Here is an 18843-nt window from a genome sequence, read left to right on the forward strand (position 1 = left end):
CACAGAGGAACGGTGGTTAGCGCTGTCGCTTCACAGGAAGAAGGTTCGAGGTTTGAGCCTGGGGCGACCTGGGGCCTTTCTATGCGGAGTTTGCATGTTCTCTTCCTCCCCCAGTCCAAAGACGTGCAGCTTAGGTTGACTGGTGACTCAAACTTGCCCGTAGGAGTGAGTGTGAGTGTGTGTTGTTGTTTGTCTACCTGTCTGCTCTGTGATAGACTGGCGACCTTCCAGGGTGTACCCCGCCTCTTGTCCAATGTCTGTGTACACTAGATTTTTACAGCATCTGCTTTACAGTAAAATATGTTATCTAGGCTTTGAGGCGTAGATGATTTCATTCACTGTTTACTTTGATCATTAAATTTACCAAGGTATTAAAGTCACAAGTATAATAAACCACTGTGTATTATTATTACTCCAAATTTGCCCAAGTGCAGGCAAGCAGTTACTTCTCTCCAAGTACCACCAGAGGGCAGTATGCCACTGTTATAAAGGGAGGAGGTAACCAGGTGAGTGTTTCACAGGGTCCTTATTTATTTGGTGAGGTAACTTGGTTCTCTAAATGTACAGTTCAGCAGAAAAAGAAAGATGGTTACACATGTCTTGGAGAGGTACTGCAGTTCAAAACAGTTGTTCTGAAAAATCTTATTAGTTTACTTTGAATCAGCTATTTACAATTATGTTAAAGATTTTAATTACTCTTCTCTTTAAATGAGTCACAGAATTACTAACACATCATTCACACTGCTTATAATTTGCTTTCTCAATTCTTACCTCATCAGTAAACTAAGGGTGATGCTGGCAGTGGAAGAAGACATCACTATTAATAAGCTCCTTACTGACACCCACACACACATATGCATTGCATACACTGTCTCAGGAAATGACAGATAGAAGGGTTGGTCTGTCTTTAGTAAGAGCTTCGGTGGTTGCACCATTTGCTCACATGCAGGCAGATGCATGCGAACACGCACATAAAATGAAAACCATCTCTGAACTCATCCATGAGAAAAGGATCTGAGCTGTGGAGTTAGCCGCACAGACACACATACACATATATACACACACACCGAACGCCTGAGCCTCCATTGGTCGGCGTCTCTCCACCCCACCGCAGGAGTCTCTGAGGGGTCTGCTGCAGTGCTCTGCTCCAGGGGCCTGGAAACGCTGGAGTGAGCCATTTTTTTCCCTTACTTCTATTTTTGGGCTGGATATCAGAGGTCCCCAGCCTCCCTTATTTTCCAGTGTTTCTCAACATACTGGTTCCCAGTGTAGACTGCTTGTACAGCTTCAATGCCTTCTCTGCAGATAGAAACAGTGGTGCGGCCTGCAGCTCAGAGGCAACATGATACCACTGAGACAACAAGAATCTGTGCAATAAGCTAGTGAGGAAGGACGCATAAATCGTTCCTCTGCTGCAGGGCCCAGGGGCAACAACCCAGTGCTCAGCCAGCCATGTAGACTCAGGCCACAGCTAAAAGAATTTGGAAAGGACCCTTCCTGCAGCCCATCCCCCCAAATGAGAAGATATTATTTAACTGGTCTCCTCCCAAGCAAGCGTGGAATCCATGACCAGAGTTTTGTTTTAAGTCAAACTTAAAAGGTCTTGTTTTACATTTTCTGCCATCTGTTGTATTAAAATGGATTGAAAGTGCTATGCTGTTTATGTATGGTTAATAACACTGTGTCAATCAACAGACAAAGTACATTGTAGTTACAGTAATGTTGCAACTGGATACTAATCTAGTACTTGTAGAAGAAAATCCACTCATCACATATCACAAAGGCCATTTAGAGCTCCCCCTTCTTATCACAAGGACGTTACACCCCAGGGAGAAGACTCCAAAATAAAGGCAGGGAGTAAGAAGTGGGTTGTTTGTTTTCCAGCATAACCAAACATAGAGGAAGTGATGATGATAAACATGGATACAGTGGAAACATTTGACACATATGTTGCTTTGAGGGTGCCTGGCAAGTTAACAGATGTTTGTTGTCAATATTTGCACACAAAAATAATAACTAAAAATAAGGTTTAATAGAGAAAGGGCTGAATATTGCAGGTCTGTGGGCATATGCTGAAAATGATCAATCAGCCCCATAAGGGAGAGCTCTTCCACCTCAGTCCTGGAGTAAAACACAAAAGTATCTGCCCACATTCATAAAATCGAGGGAGGTCCCTAATTCCACAATAGCCTATAGGACTTCAGATTCATGTAGGAACCTGTCAGAGGGAAGACGCATGTTTATGAATGAATAAGCTGCTGCTCTGCCAGAGTTCAGTGTAGTCTGTATAGCAAACGGATAACTAAGGAGTTCTGGGTGATGTGGAAATGTTGTTACTGTTGTTGTTGTTTTTAATCATGTTGTGTGCGTTTTTACGCATTTCCTGTTTATAGATACATCTAAAAAAGCTTTAATAAACTTTAAGGCAACAGATATTTTGTCAAAATGGCATATTTGTGGTATTTGAGCTATGTATAGTGGCTATATGAAAGTCTATCCATTCCCAACTGTTTGGCTATACAAGCTGATTGACAGATTTAGATGTTCAGATATTACGCGGCCTCAGAGATGGGTATCCGGCTTATTGATAATGGTGAATGCCAGCGGGCATTAGAACAGCAAGCGGCCATCTGCCAGCCTAGCGAACAAGCAACCCCACCAGCTGCAGTCGCAAAACGCCCTACAAAGCAGGACATGCATGCAGCTTCTGACGTCTGCGGCCACACTGCGCTACAAAGCCCAGAAAAACCAGGAGCGGAAACAATGAGAATCAAGCTTATAGACGCCGCATAGGTCCACGACCAGCAAGTTTTTGGGAAGAGGCTGCCTTTAAGTGCACATCAGTTCATTTCGTATGACCGGTTTGTATGATTATTTTTCCACATGAAAAAATATACATAAAAAGACTCATGCAGGGGCACTTGAATACCCCGACATGGCGACGGCAAGAAAAAGGAGAGAGCTTTTTACTATTTTGGAAACTAGCGCGGACACAGAAAGTACCACGGCGTGCGACAGTCAAGACTCTCCTCTTAATCTTTCAGCCGATGTGAAGTGGTTTGAAATTCCTTACAGAAAGCCAGACTCGGACGAGGAAGACGAAGTGCGGGAGGAGGAGGACGGCGAGGGGGAGAATGGATTCACGAGCACAGCAGCCGCGGTGGAGACTGCAGACGCGGCCAGCTTCATCGCAGGAGGAGGCTGCAACATAATACTGGTCACTGGCAGTAATGGGATCATGCACGACGAGGAGGAGTACGCAGAGGACTGTTATTACTCTACCTCCACTAACTGCTCTGATACGACCTCAAACGATTCGGATATTGATTTCTCCGATTTGGAGGAGGAGGAGCGCAGGAGTTTTTTCAGCTTTGAAGATGACTTGGACGAGGACTGCACTTCTCCCGACTTCTGGGGTGAACCTGACCAGGTAATTTCAATCGAGCCGTTCTCTGCTGTTAGCGGCCCTCAGCAGTCATTGGGGGACGATGCTGACACCCGTGACTATTTCCGGATACTCTTCCCAGATTCTCTTTTTGAACACATGGTAGAACAAACAAACAATTACGCCCTCTATCGGCAAAGAAGGAGCGGAAAGTCAGACCCTCACTGGCACCCCACTGATGTCAGAGAGATGAAAGCTTACATAGGGCTGAACATTCTTATGGGCATCAATCAGCTTCCAGACACCGGCATGTATTGGGCCAGTGACATTTTCATAGGCAATGCAGGCTTTAAAAAAACAATGACAGCACGACGCTTTGAAAAACTCACCCAGTATCTCCAGCTGTGTGACCGTGAGTCAGAGCCTGTGCGTGGGGAGCGTGGATATGATGGCCTCTTCAAAATCAGGCCTCTCCTTGATGTGGTGGAGAACACCATGTGGGATGCATACATGCCCAATCGCTGTTTGACCATAGACAAGTGTGCCATTGTCACAAAGGGACGTTATTCTTCTACTCAGTACATGCCCTCCAAGCCCCTGAGGAAGGGGCTGACAGTGTGGATGCTGTGTGACTCACGCTCAGGCTACTGTCACCGTGCCAAGATCTACGTAGGCAAACCCAGTGAGGACGAGGCAGCAGCCTGCCTGGGCTACAGGGTAGTAACCTCCCTAGTGCGTGGCCTTGAGGGTCAGTACCACCATCTCTTCATGGACAGCTTCTTCACCTCAGTGCCCCTCCTCCAAAGGCTGCTGAGGAATGGACTTTATGCGTGCGGGCCCACCCAACCGGGACGCAAAGGTTACCCAGAGGTCCTCCGCCCACGTAATGTTGGAAAGCTGTCCCAGGGTGAGTTCTACCAGTGCCAGCATGGCAACCTGGTTGCTACGGTGACACGAGATGTCAAGGTGGTTAGCTGTCTCTCGACTAATTCCGCTCCAGGGATCGTGGGTATCAGTCCAGGCCGCCAGCAACGTGAGACAGATGGTGAGGGGGAGAGTGACAGCATGGACAACGCGGGTTTGTCTTTTGGTGTACCTCGACCTCTGCCCTTGCTGTTGTACCAGGAGAACATGAGGGGCGTGGACTTGTGCGACCAGCTGAGGGAATGCTACCAGGTTGGCAGGCCGTGTAAAAAGTGGTGGCGCTACTTCCTGTGGTTCTATGTTAATTTGTGCATTGTCAATGCCTACATCATCTTGAGGGAGAGCAGAGGAGGCACGCCGCCAGCAGGCTTCAATGGCAAGCAGTTCACCCAGCGCCACTTCCGGGTGCGCTTGGCACAGCAGCTGATTGGAGACTACCAAGGGGCAAGGGGCATGGAGAGGGCAGCACGCAAGAGGCATGCAGATTCACCCATAGAGTACGGACACCGCCTGGAGCGCATGTCGGAGCGCTCTCGTCGCTGCAGGAACTGCACCAACAAGGGACTGCGACATGAAAGTGTGTTTGGCTGCAAGATATGCAATGTCCACCTATGCAGGGGAGGCTGCTTCTCGGAGTTTCATAAATAAAATCAAACTGTTTTTTTTTTATCCTTTGTGTAATCAAAACATGTGTCAAGGGATTTTTTTAAAACAGTAAAACAATTTGTAATTCCAAAGGTTACCAAAACAGGCGCACAGTATAGTCACACACTTTATGTAGGGCTAGTTTTAGGATAGAAGTATTATTGCACGTAAAACAGAGAAATTAAAGCAACTGTAGATCATTTGAATTAGTGTAGAATGTTTTGGCACCTTGCCTTCTGTAACACTGACAGAATTGCCTTGTGTCACTTTTTTATACATTTAAAATATGTTATGGATTTTATATTAAAAAGAAGAAATCAAAACTTTTCTGCACTTATAATAGATCAGAAAATGTTTACTATGGGAAGTTTATCTGTTCTTTTCCAAAATAAAAACTTCACTATGATGAACTTAAGTGAATCACCTCTTTCATTGTGTGGTATTAAGCATGGACAGCATCTTCCAGACTTAATATTAATGAGAAATACAATGTTAAACGAATCTGAGGATTAAATGAATTTAGGCCGGTTTAAAATAGGTTCAGCTTTTTTTTTGTTGTTGTTTCAAATCTGTGTGTCTCTGGGCCTTTCTCAAGGGGACCCAGCTTGTAGCAATTAGAGAGTAAAAAGGCCCTCAGTACTCTACAGCCAACGGACCTAGTGATGCCATTTCTTTCTCCAACCGCACTACAGACAGAGCCATCTGTGGCCTGATTACATTGAGTCCAAACCCAAAAAGTGGTACTTGTCCCTGACATGATTGGAAAATGTAAAAAAAAAAAAAAAAAAATTCAGTAAAACACTTTTTTGGTAAGTGAATTTTTATGACAGATGGTTAGAGTGAGCTGAAAGGGCGAGGACTCTGATTTGCTTTGTGTATCAGCATGTAAACAATTAGTTAAATGAGGGCCTGCTGTCCCAAGAGGGGAGTACAACTGATATAAGAGATAACTTAAACAATCTGTTGTATATTGTCATCATTGCTTTCTGCCCACTCTGCTATAAGACTGTCAAGCTCAAGGCTGAATGTAGGCAGAGATAGGCAGCTTCAGTATGTCAGACTAGCTGTCTCCTTCTGAGGTGCCTCCCCTTCCTCTCTCTTGCTCTCTTAGTATACTCTCTCTTTCTCTCCCCCTCAGGATCTGCTGTGCCATCCTGCACATACACACATACACACCTTCCTTTCCCCTTCACTCAGCTCTCTTGCTCTCCCTCAGACGCTCCCCAGCTGGGAGAGGGTTAGTCAACTGGACGCCCATCCCGCTGATCTGTGGGAGCCCCGTGGGGAGTTACCATGGCAACTGTGGCGGATGAAGACAGGGAGTCGCCGGCAGGCCTGCATGGTTGTCATGGTGCTGGCTCTGGCTACGGAGGTGGGAGGTGCCAGAGGCCACACCTCCCTACCCCTTCTCCAACTCCAAAATCAGGCAAGGCTATGGTGTGTGTTTATGTGTGTGTGTGTGTGTGTAGGGAGCTGGCTGGCTGACAGCCTGCACACTGTACATGGAGCCAGACTGGTTACTAGGCAAGCTCTGCTACAGCACAGCCAAGACCAGGACTGCTGCCAAAAATGAACCAAACTGCAGCTCTGGAGACGTCTTCATGCAGGTGTAGGATTCAAGGATTAGAGGAGTTTGTCATACTGTGATCTGCATCACACAAAATCACACTGAATAACACGAGCCACACTGCCTGCTGCTTTGCAGATATCTTCATGCAGCTGTAGGAGGATGGATTCACTAATCTGTGCTGTGTTTTATACAAACGTGCAGCATTTAGACCCTGTATTTTTCATTTGCCCAACATTTGCATAGTTATGTCGGTGGTTGTCAGTCTTCTTCTGCCAATACAGTAATTATGCTGTTAGTTATTACAGCCAGGCCTACACATAGTAATTCATACAGTACAAGCTCTTTAAGTCATTTTTGATATTGAATTACATTTGGTGTGTTTCCACTTATATATTCATACATTCTCCAGCTGACTTAAGTGACACATGATGACAAGTCAGTTGTAGCACATGTGAAAAATGAGTTTAATTTTTCAATTCTCACAACAGCAGTGCAGATGAAGATGACATGCACACCAGACAAGTGGAATTTGAAGCCATTGTTTGTCACTCTGTGCTTTTATATTATTAATGCTGATGGTAGAACATCGTTGAATCACACTTTCAAATTTGTTGAGTCACAACCAAACACCTCTCTCTCTCTTTCTCTCTCTCTCAGGGTAGGTGGGTATATGTCGTGTCACGATAGCTAGATCTAATATTTCCAGGATGGATCCCAACCGTAAAATTCTCGGCTCACTCTCAACACGTTTCCCCTCCTGGACAGGGAAGGATCTCTGAGTCTCTGGGCCTGGTTTCACTTAAGAACCGCTGGCTGGGCAACACATGTCCTGTTAGATTCATGAATGTGCCTTTGTTTAGTAATTTCCTCCATTGCAAAATTAATCAGTAGACAAAGAGGAGTGTGAGAACCCGCTGGCCTCTAATTCTCAGCTCTTACTGGTTCCTTGTTTGTGTGATGTTCATTCCCAGTAGTCATGATTGTTAGGAGATGATGAACGACCTCTCATATAGTAGTTGTTCTTTACCTTACCTTTTCTATTTGATGCTAATTTAAACTTCTATGCTTGTGCTGTAGATTTAGGTTTACTTACAAATGCATGGTTCAAGATTGAACAGTGGTGCACAGCCTTTTTGACTGGTGGCCATTTTCATTTGCATTCATATAAAAAATCTAATGATGTAATAAATGATGATATGTCATTCATAGGAGCCAGTTTACAAAAATGAGTACTTACTGTAGCTGATAATTCTTTTGCACTTGACTCTAAATTCCCCGTCAGTGGGAATGTGAGCATCTCTGTTTGTCAGCCCTGTGATAGAAGATGTATACTGCCTCTTCCCACCTGGGTCCCCCTGTGACTGTCAAGGATAAGTGGAAATAACTAATAAATGGGTTGATGGGACATATGTACTTTTATTTAAGTAAGATTTTAAATGCAGGGCCTGGAGTACTTTTACATAATGTTTTTTAACTTAAATTAAGGCTGTGAGTATTTGGATTTAAGCACCCACGCTACAGTACAACCAGTCAACTGTTACTGGTAAGCTACTTAGTGACTCATATCTCCATCTAGTGGACATCAGGATATTCAATTAACAAACTGTCAAACACTTGAGGTAGTTTAAATTACCACAAGAAACAACATACTATGTTGAAGAAAGTTATTCTGTGTTGTCACTTTATACATACAGTATCCATAACACTATCTCTTGATCTAACACGTCCTTTTAACCAGGAAGCTGTCTAAACCAAATAGATCTCCTCGGTTTTTGTTGATGTGGTTTCGGTGAACCTGACAGGATGACCAGAGGAAGTCTGATCTCTGGGTCTCTGGCCAGTGTGCCATCAAGAGTGACCTGTAATCAAAGAAACGCAGCTTTTAATACTGTTGGATCATCTATACTAAATATAGGTGACCCACAATAATGTTAATTACTTCATTTTATATAAATTCCACATTAATTCCATATGGTACATTTTAGATGTCTCAAAATCTTTCCACTTTAAATAGTACAGTATGGTTATTTTGCTCTGTCTCTTTCATGACACCAGAGTTTGCTGAAAAGTGCTGACCTAGACCTTTTTGAGCTGATAGTATCGCAGAACAGGTTGAGCTGTTATATGACACTTTTCCCACAAGCCTCATCCTTGTCAGCAGATCACACACACATGCTTTTACAACCAATTTATAACCAAGCAAAGTGTCTTTTTCAAAATGCTAATCATCAGTGACATCTTAAAGTCAACATTAGAGTAGTTTCTCACTTTGCATCAACTTTCATCAGTTTATGAAGTACAACTGAACTGAACCTATATGAACATTCGCATTGCTTCATATTATGTTAAGATATAATCCAAGAACAAAGTCAGCCAAGGAGACATTTATTAACAGTGAACTAATCCCATTATAAGTCACATTGTAAGTACCTTGAGCATGTATTCGTTCTTCATCAGGCTGCAGTTGAAGAAGGTAGGTGGGAGATATGGAGGGATACTCAGAACCTTGGTGACAGTCTGACTGGTCTCAGCTGGAACAGGGTCTCCTGTCCCGAAGAGGATGTCATTTGTGTGAACTATCCTCTTTGTCTGGTTAACAAAGGTCTGCTTCTCACACAGGTAGAATTTGGGTGCTACCGTGCGTGCAGAGTTGTTGAGTATTTCCACAGAGACTCCCATTGCCTCGCCTGTTTATATTTAGGAGAAAATGTCAGTAATGTTTCAGCTAAGGGCATTCAAAATAAAAAAAATATTAAGTCTTTGTGAAATCAGTTTACCTTGTTTCACTCCCATTTTTTCAGAGGTAACATTCATAGTGACCTTTCCAGGGCCATAAAATGAAATCCTGGTCGCACACTGTTGTTCCTACAAAATAAACATAAGATGTCAGGAAGTTAAATCTTTAAAAGGCATTAGCTGCATAGTTGCCTATTATAATGTTTTATAGTTGATCATTAAAGCATCATTACAAACTTAACTGAACACAAGTGGCAAATGGAAAGTAAACAAATAAACTAATTAAAGTTTAAGGTTGAAGCAATTCCGAACCTTAAGTCCGATGATTATCATTTCTGATTTGGAGGCAAAAGGAAACTCAGACTTGGTCAGGAAAGGGAACTTGGTCTTTGTTTTGTGAACAAGCCATATTGACCGAGTTAGCTGTGCTCGCAGACTGTATGTAATCTTGCCCCATTTCCCCTCATAAGATGAAGGCATATCTCTGCGAGGAAATAATCCAGATAAATAAGGAAAATTATTGTATTTTACCAACAGGTAAAGGAGTGTTTCTGATAAATATGAATTCCATTTGAAAGGTTTAGGTTAAATTAGCATGCTCACATATTGGGAATCACAAAGGTGAATGGATACACATTTCTCCCAGGGCGGATGATTTCGGAACCTTATAAAAAAGAAACATTTTTATGTAAAATGTACAGTCATCAATTTGTACACAGAATATAAAATGTTCATTAAGTCTGAAGCTTTAAACTATTTTTTGGCACGAGAGAGAGACCATACTAACCATCCCCTTTGTTTTTGTCCTGAAGAATAATATGTTGAAAATAAAAATATTTCTTCTTGTCGCTCTGAACTACCACGGCTTGTCCTTCTTGTTCATACCACGTCACCTTAGCTTTTCCTTTGGCTTTGACCAAAAGACACTGCACTTTGATTTCCTTGCTGGTCACCACCGTCACTTTTCCAGAGAGAATATCCCCAGGAAAGAAGGTTCCTCGTTCATTAACCTTGTTGTACTCCACCAAGAAATGCTTTACAGTCATAACTACATCAGATAATATTCCCAAAGACTGTATAATGAAGACATCAGGACAATTCTCCTATGGCCATATTGAAGTGGGGCCTTTGGTCAATGATACACGCTGTGGCGATCGATTTCTCCAGAACCTGTATCTGTATCACACATAATCACGTGATGAAGAGCTGCAGGTGTCACGTTCACATAGGTGACTCTAGCGAGCAGCCCAGTAGACTAAATTAGGTTGAATAAATTGACACTGACATTACGGATGTACTCACATACTATGACAAAATTTTGTTAATGTGCTGTATTTGGTGTTCCTCAGTGAATACCAGTGGTGGAAGAAGTACTCAGATCCCTTACTTAAATAAAAGTAGCAATAAAACAGTGTAAGAATACTCTGTTAGAAGTTAAATCCTGCTTTCAAAATGTAAAAAAAAAGTAAAATTACAAAAGTATTAGCATCAAAACATACCAAAAGTACTAATAGTATTGTGTACATCACATTTAATGTTGTAGCTCATAAATGGGAAGCTAGTTTTCACTACCTTATATGTTTTTCATTTGAATCATTGCTGGGTAGCTTGTGAAATTCCCATCAGTGATCATTAAAGTCTTATGACCATAATCTGATTTTGAAAAATAAGTAGTAAGTAACTAAAGTTATCAAATAAATGTAGTGGTGTAAAAAGTATGATATTTTCCTCTAAAATGAAGTTGAAGTATGAACTAACACACAATGAAAATACTCAAGTAAAGTACAGATACCTCAAAATTGTACTTACATATAGTACATGAGTAAATGTACTGAGTTACTTTTCACCACTGGTGAATACTATTGAAAAGAATGTCAAAACTACAGAACAACATTGCCTTTGCCTTTGTACCTTGTGTATTTACAGCATCAGGTTCTAGAATTACTTTGACATTGTGTTTTCTTTTGCTAACAGGAACAAACTCATCCATCCACCATGATCTATACTCCTTATGCTGGAGAGGGTTTGGGTGGACTGGAGCCACTCCCAGCCAAAGAGGCAGTACATCCTGGTCAGGTCGCCAGTTTGTCAGAGAGAAACCGGAGCTAATGAATCTAATTGGTAGCAGCTATAGAGCTCGCTAGGAGACGCAGAGGGCATATGACATTACAAAGTAACATTAAAGTGTCTCTAAGAAAATATCTATTATAAAATAAAATGTTTTCTAAACTTTAATTAAAATAAAAATTAATAGGCTTTTAAAATAAAAGCAATAGCATTTCAGAAATATCTTATTTTTTTCTAAATGTATTGGTCCATTTATATAGTTTACACTATTCTTTAATTGTAGTTCATACTTATTTCATATTGAACACTTTTAGCTCCATAAACAGTGTATTCAGTTATGTACAACTGTAGCACACTTCAGTAAGGACTGTGATTTATGTGCTTTTGCTTTACTCTGTAAAAATACAGATATAAAAGCACATTGTTAACACATTGCTGTCCAGCATTCTGTCTCAGCCCAACAAAAGACATATTAGATCAAACTTTAGCCTTCCAATAAACTAAACAAACTATAAGGAGTTTAAGAACTATCTGTCCTCACACAAAGATGACAGTTATATACTACAATATACTTTTTCATAAACATTACATATATACAACACTTATGCAATAGTAGTAATTTCTTATCTTAGCCTTGTATCTCTTACTGCCAGGAAGCAGCTGTGATGTAGTGCTTAAAGCATCATGTTTAGCATTAAAAATCCAACATACAGCTGATTTTACACATTTACAGTTCTGTGTACATGTCCCGGGGAGTACCACTGCTACCACCTAATCAGTCTCCAAGTCCCCCTGTTGCACTGTGGGTAATTCAGTCCTCTAGTTGCTTTTAACACTCTCCATCATAAAAAGCCAAATCAATGTTAACCCCAGTTTTGGCACTTTTTTGTAACAGTGTGCAAAAGAAAGCAGGCTCTTCTGTTTGACAGCCATTGTTTCAAAGACAGTCTGACGAGACATCCCTCATGGCTGGCTGTTCAACTACTCACTTTGAAAAACACTTCTTATAACCTTTGCTATACAGTAAGTGGCAGGCAGGGCACATTTACAGACTGCATTTTGACAGCATAGAGAAGAGAAGCTGGATTAACAAACTGTCATTGAAGTGTAGCTAAAAAAAACAACATTCTCTCCCATTTTTTCTTCGTTCATCAGACAACGTGTAAAATCTCAGTTAATGCACCTTTAAGGAAAGTATTTACAGTGCAGTCCTATGTTTGCCAGAATCAGGAAAGGAGGGATACAGTGAATACGCTTCATATGGAGGTGGGGGATTCACAGGTTGGAATGCTGCTTGTTGTGGTGTGATGCTCCAGGTCGGTTGTAATGGGTTCCCAAATGCTTCAAATCCTAAGCCAGTGGAAGTGGGTGGATTTGGTAGGTCAGGTAAGACAACTATAGGGAGTTTGATCTTGGGGTCTGAAGCACATTTGATATCCAGATGGACCTGTGAAAAAACCCACAGTGGTGTTTTTCTTATTATTTTTTCTTAAAATCTCCTGATAAATGTTGACAGTAATAAATGGAAAAGGTTTTTGTATCAGTCTAGCTGAAGTCAGTGGGCCTTAGATTTCCTTTTTCTTTGTTTGGTCACTAGAGGTCCCCTCTGGTTTACCATAGGTCTTTTGTGCTAACAGTTTTCTCTGTTGCTAATATTTGTGTGTGAGCTGCCTTTAATTAAGGAATTTGAGGCTCTTTCAGTATTTGCTAGGTCATTTTTTAAACACTCAATTAGGAAAATCCTCCCTTTGCCCTTTTGCATATGTTATATCATGGCATAGCAAATTACAAAAAAAAAAGGATTTGTTTACAATGTCTGTATTTTATCTTTATATCACCACTAATTGAAATAAGAAGCATAAAATAAAACTGCTAATTAAAAGTAAACATTCAAGTCCTAACCACACAAAACGTTAATCAGGATTACTTCCTGCAATCTACCGACCACAGTGTCATGCAGTTTACCTTCAGCCTGTACTCCAGCCTGATGATGGAGCAGTTCAAGATGGAGGGAGGTAGTTCTCTGGGGATGGTGATCACCTTGGTCACAGTCACTTTGCCAGAGGAGGCAACTGCCTCAATCTTCTCCTTAAGGATCTCATTTGTCAAAAGTTTCCTGTGACCCTGGGCAAAGAAACTTCTCTTCTCGTACAGTATGAATTTGGGCTTCACTGAACGAGTTGAGTTGTTGCTGATTTTAAGTATGACATGGAGCTGTTCCCCTGTAAAATGGAGCAAAGAAAGCTAGTTACTTTCCAAAGAGTAGAATCACATCTTTATAGTTGGCAATATTCTGTATGCAAAGGGAGAGCTATTGTGTAATGCACATCAGATCGACCTGTGGCCAAGGTAACTCAATCAACAGCCAACTATTACTAAAGACAAAAACAGACATTCAAAAAGTAACTCAAGACCGGTTTTGCGAGGCAGTGTTTGAGTTTGAGTTTTGCTTAGTGTGTAACCACCCTGCAGTGACAGAATGATGCTGCAGGTCTTAGTGAGCGTGAGTTCACTGCCAAACTAGCTTTGAGGTCATTTAAAAACACTTTTAGAGTAATATATTTTCTTACATCTTCTCAAAATCTCAAAATTAAAAAACAATTTAAAGGACAAAAATAGCTTGCATATGTTTAAATTACTATCAAGCAGTTATAACATCCCAGATCAGATAACTCCCAGATCTTGGTATCACTCTCAAAAATCCAGTATCGGCTATAGGAAATGTCAGAGCAAAAGTTAAAACAGTCTTATCAAAGCAGCTAAAACATGTTATAAATAATTAACACCACACTGTAAAATACAGTTTCATGACATTAAATCTGTAATATTCATGGTTTCCTGATGGGAGCAGTAAGGAGGTTGTAATTGTAAAGAGTTTGCAATTGATGTTTCTCTGATGAAACATAGTGAGCAGCAAAAACTCTTCTGTACTTGCTCTTCAAAATAAATGTGTGTGAATGAAGGTGTGTCCAGTTAGTGAACAAAGAAAGGCAGTGAAACACAAACCACCAGGTGCAGGATTACCCGTACCACAGTAGATTAGTACCTGGCTTGTATCCCATTTTCTTGGTGTAAACATCCATTGAAACAGTTCCAGAGCCAAAAAGTTTGACAGTTTTATCCTTGCAGCCGTACTGAGGTTCCTGAAAGAACAGTCCCTGATCCCATTTTCTTGGTGTAAACATCCATCGAAACAGTTCCAGAGCCAAAACGTTTGAGAGTATAATCCATGAGGCCATACAGAGCTTCCTGAAAGAACAGTTTAAGTTCACCTTAAACTTTGGCACATATAGTTGCTTAGACAACATTTTTTACATGATTACATTGTTGCATTTTCAAAGCTGTGTGATTTCTTACCGTAAGTACAGGGATAGTCATATCTGCTCTAGACACAAATGTGAAGTGGGCTTTGGTCTTTTTTGTCAACTTTAGTGATTGTTTCAGCTCTGCCCTCACTTTATGAACAATTTTTCCTACTGCGCCTTTGAAAGATGATGGGATTTTTCTGTGAAATATAACAATAAAAAAATTGTATGACTTGAAAAGAAGAAAACATCAATCTAAAATAAAGATTAAGTAAGAAATATGCACCTGTCAGGAATGCTGAAGGAGAAAGGAAATACATGTGTTCCTTGACCAACAACTTCAGTGCCTGGGAAAAATAAATAGTTATTATATGTCTTAAGCATATTATCTTTAAACTCTACTACCAGACATATTATCATACAGTTTAGTGCATAGATTAGTGGGTAGATTGTATTGCATATCAATTATTGCCTTAATACCTTACCATCTTGTCTTGTTTCTCTCAAGATATGATGTTTGACCTCATAATATTTCTCATCGGCCCAGTAAACATGGTGGTGATTTTCCCCATAATGTTCATGCCAGCAAACCCGAGCTTTTCCTGTTGCTGTAAAAATAAGCGACTGGACTTTTGTTTGTTTAGAAACCTCCACAATGATTCGTCCGTTCATGGTATCTCCATTTGTGAAGGTGTTTTTGCTATTGATGGCATCATATTCAATTAAAAATTTCTTGATTGTCATTTCCACAGAAAAAACTTGAGTAGAAAATTAAAATCTCCGGTGAAACCAATAAGAAACTCAGGCCCTTTAAACCATGCACAGCTGCTCACCACTGTTTATATCAGAGCACAAGCACACAAATCTTGTCAAACCTGTTATTCTTGTATGCCTACCTTACAGGCATGAGCCACACACTCATGTGTAATGACTGATAAAAGCATTCATCAATGTATACCAGTTTACTAAAAATTTAAACACAATTGTAGTTTAAATTTGCAACTGGATGGCAATACTCAAAGCAATGTACACAGTGCTGTTGAGAAGGAGCATGCCACTTCAGTGGGTGAAAAGTATCACCTTTTATTCTGGTTTTATAACACATGCTGCTCAGTGTGTCACATGACCTATTTTTCAATCACATTAAACAAATTGCCATTTACTGCAGGCTTGCATATTGTATGTGTTATTTTATATAATGGCAGTCAGTCCAGAGAAGGTCATGGCATAGTTAAACAATAAAAATGCAATAGCTAAGAACTAGAATATTCAGAAATGATATATAGTAAATGACTAGAAGAAATATTATTTTCAATATTTTGAGCATCACATGAAATCCCACTTTCATTCGGGTAGCAGCATAAATACCACTGCCACATACTGTATCTTAAATCTCATAAAATGAAACCAAAACTGTCTGGATACCTGGAGAGAACTAATGCTAGATAGGAAAATTTCTTGTTTTTTGGACAAACCCCACAAAGGGACAACTTCAGTCTGTCTCTGATTTTGCAGGCTGATAGTAAGTCCTGAAATTGCCCTGCAATTAGTTTTGATGTCTCACCGATTTCCTACTTCTGATTTTGTACCAGACAATTTTAGCATGTTAAAGTTGGCATAATAAATTAAGTAGACCGACCTTAATTCATATTAAGGTGCAGTATGTGGGCAATATTTTTAGAGCTAAAGCAGGACTGTGGTGCAAATTTTTAAATCACTGGTAATATAAATGCAAACAAAACCAAACGTTTCTTATCTTCCCTTATTTCTTAGTAACATACAGTAAGTGAACTGGCAGTAGCCAGTGATGAGAACATAAGAGAAACATTTACATATTATTCAATTCAATTTTAGTTGTATAGTGCCAAATCACAAGAAACGTCATCTCAGCACATACAGTATATACTGGATATATAGAGATATATGTATGTATGTATGTGTGTGTATATGCAGTCACAAGAAAAAGTAATGTCCTGGGTTTCTTTATTGAACACACCCCTTAAGGACATAAACATTTCTAATAAAGTATAAATGTCACCTTTATATGTCTTATCCTAGTGTGTTTTGTTGTCGTTTTGTCCTCACTCTGGGCAGCAATTTGCTTATACACCTTGATCAAAGTAGGTCCCCCCCGACCACCGGGGGAAGAAGATGACAAAATGATGAGAACTGGGGCTACCTTGTATTGTAATGCACACTGGCTGACAAAATATAAAATAAAATAAACACAAAGGTTTGGCTAGAAAAGTCTCAGTTGACTGAGAGGTCTCTCGACTAATGATTTGACTAGTCGACTTTCAGGGAGCCACCCTCATCCTGACAAAATGTAGCATTAATGACAGTGACATACAGTCCTATAAGTCAATTTGATAAATGCAGTCACTATAACTCCCTTTTCTCATTTCCTTTCCTTGAAGCATCCAACTCTCTTCACAGCCCTGTAACTAATATTTAGTATCAAAATCTGTCAAAGGAGGGTACATATTATATGCTCCATAGGCAGGAGGTGGATCAAAAGCTTGGGGTGCCGCTGGTGGCTGTGACGGTACAGTGCCCCAAGCTGGTAGTGGGCCTGGATTCCCAAATGGTTCAAATCCAAAGCCAGAAGCATCAGGTGGTGGTGCCATAGCGGCAACCTGAGAGGCTGGCAGGATCACTATGTGGAATTTGACCTCTGGGTCTGAAGAATATTTGACATCAAGGTAGACCTGTGGAAAACAGTTAATGTTATATTGTTGCATCTTTTTTTGATTTATATTTCCAGAAAAAATTGAGTATACATATTAGGAAACATCTTTAATTTGTAACAATGGGACTAGGTTAGTGCAAGTACTTTTCAGTCAATCTTCGACAGACCAACTTCTCTCTCAAACATAAGGTTATGCTGGGTTTGGACTGAGAATATAATGTGTTTAAAAATACAATATATTACATGGAAAATTTGAAGTCTTTTCTCTAAAAGATAAACCTATGAATTTACGCGGCCACTATTATTTACATGCTATGTGCATAACTGACACTTTCAGCAAACTCGATGAACAGTGAGAGAGGGCTGGGTTCAGTACCATTCAGTTCCCCAGGATATTAGATTTTAGACATGATAAAGGTACAACTGAAAGCCTATGTAACCCTATGCTATGTAAGCATGTGTTCAGTGTGTAGGGAGCTATAAGACAATAATGCAGACAGAACAATGCCCAGTATCCCTTCATTTTTTATTTTCAATTTTGCTGCAGCCTAATATGGAGATTAAATACTTATAACAACAGGTGAGCGGCGCTACTTATTAATAGGTCCCTACAATTGTCAGTAAATGCTTGTTCAGGAGACATGCTACTTGACGTGCACAGTCTCACATAGCTGTTGCCAGTGTCCAGCTGCTTACCCTGAGTCTGTACTCCACTTTGATAATGTTGCAGTTGAGGATAGAGGGCTCCATATCAGGGGGGATGGTGATGACCTTTGTGACGTTTGCATTTGAAGAAGGAGGGATGGGCTCTCCCACTTCTTTACAGAGGTCATTAGTACTGACTTTTCTCTTTCCTTTTGCAAAGAAGCTGTGCTTTCTGTATACACAGTACTTGGGCTTGATCTCACGAGACGAGTTGTTCTGAATGTAGGCCACAACCTTTAATCCTTCGCCTGTGTCAAAGAGATGACAAACAGACACTGATGTTAAAGTCAAAAGTCCTACTAGGCCCCCAAAATGAAGCAGCCTGAGAAAAGTCATCCTAAAAGTAACAAATCAAACCAAAACCAGCCCAGAGGGGGGAAAAAACAGCTGCAGGACAAATAACAGCACCGAAACAAAGCGCTATAACAGGAGAACCAAACTTATTCATCAACTACACCACGTGCATGTCTCCAGCAACCAGAAAGACATCAACAAAGGAAGACACAAACCAGACAAGAAGTGGTAAAACAACCCCTGTAATGATAATTAGAAATGTCAATAACCCTTTGAGGGTTCTGACCTTGGATGAAACCTGTTTTTTCAAGATTCACATCCATGGCTACTGTTCCTGAGCTGAAAACGTGCATTTTCTTATCCTTGGACTCATGTTGCGGTGTCTGAAAAAAGACCAGATTGATTAAATCAGTACATGTAAACAATGAAAAAAACAACAACAAAAAACATATTAGCTTTTATTATGGGGTCTCAAGTATCTGGTGTCAACACAACAACAGCTGTGCTAATTAAGCCAATTCAG

The 18843-nt window shown here is 40.6% G+C and overlaps 2 protein-coding genes and 1 pseudogene across 2 annotated transcripts in view; all 3 read right to left on the minus strand.

The window, feature by feature from the left end:
* Positions 1-7043: 7043 nt before the first annotated feature.
* Positions 7044-10433, minus strand: LOC109956980 (arrestin domain-containing protein 3-like). The gene is made up of 7 exons (XM_020594509.1): positions 10048-10433; positions 9864-9924; positions 9573-9744; positions 9302-9389; positions 8955-9211; positions 7762-8383; positions 7044-7353 (listed from the first exon to the last, which is right to left on the minus strand). Exons 1-6 carry the CDS (start codon positions 10304-10306, stop codon positions 8255-8257), a joined length of 966 nt encoding a protein of 321 aa, XP_020450165.1. The 5' UTR covers positions 10307-10433; the 3' UTR covers positions 7044-7353; positions 7762-8254.
* Positions 10434-11579: 1146 nt separating this feature from the next.
* LOC109957033 (arrestin domain-containing protein 3-like) lies at positions 11580-15653 on the minus strand (annotated as a pseudogene).
* A 928-nt stretch (positions 15654-16581) lies between these two features.
* LOC109956861 (arrestin domain-containing protein 3) overlaps positions 16582-18843 on the minus strand; it is a 24209-nt gene continuing 21947 nt past the window's right edge. The window contains exons 3-5 of the mRNA XM_020594278.1: positions 18607-18703; positions 18018-18274; positions 16582-17340 (exon numbers count right to left, since the gene is read on the minus strand). Of these exons, the coding sequence (XP_020449934.1) occupies positions 17077-17340; positions 18018-18274; positions 18607-18703 (618 nt within the window). The 3' untranslated portion in view covers positions 16582-17076. The remainder of the gene's footprint in view (positions 17341-18017; positions 18275-18606; positions 18704-18843) is intronic.

This window comes from Monopterus albus, unplaced genomic scaffold (genome assembly GCF_001952655.1).
Source record: "Monopterus albus unplaced genomic scaffold, M_albus_1.0 scaffold23.1, whole genome shotgun sequence".
NCBI classification, from domain to species: domain Eukaryota; kingdom Metazoa; phylum Chordata; class Actinopteri; order Synbranchiformes; family Synbranchidae; genus Monopterus; species Monopterus albus.

Excerpts from the sequence above, each read along its gene's own strand:
- LOC109956980 (XM_020594509.1), bottom strand. The coding sequence starts at position 10,306 with ATGACTGTAAAGCATTTCTTGGTGGAGTACAACAAGGTTAATGAACGA. Across the intron at positions 9,745-9,863 it reads ACCTTTGTGATTCCCAATAT|AGATATGCCTTCATCTTATG; the intron begins GTGAGCATGCTA and ends ATTTCCTCGCAG. Across the intron at positions 8,384-8,954 it reads AGAACGAATACATGCTCAAG|GTCACTCTTGATGGCACACT; the intron begins GTACTTACAATG and ends CTTTGATTACAG.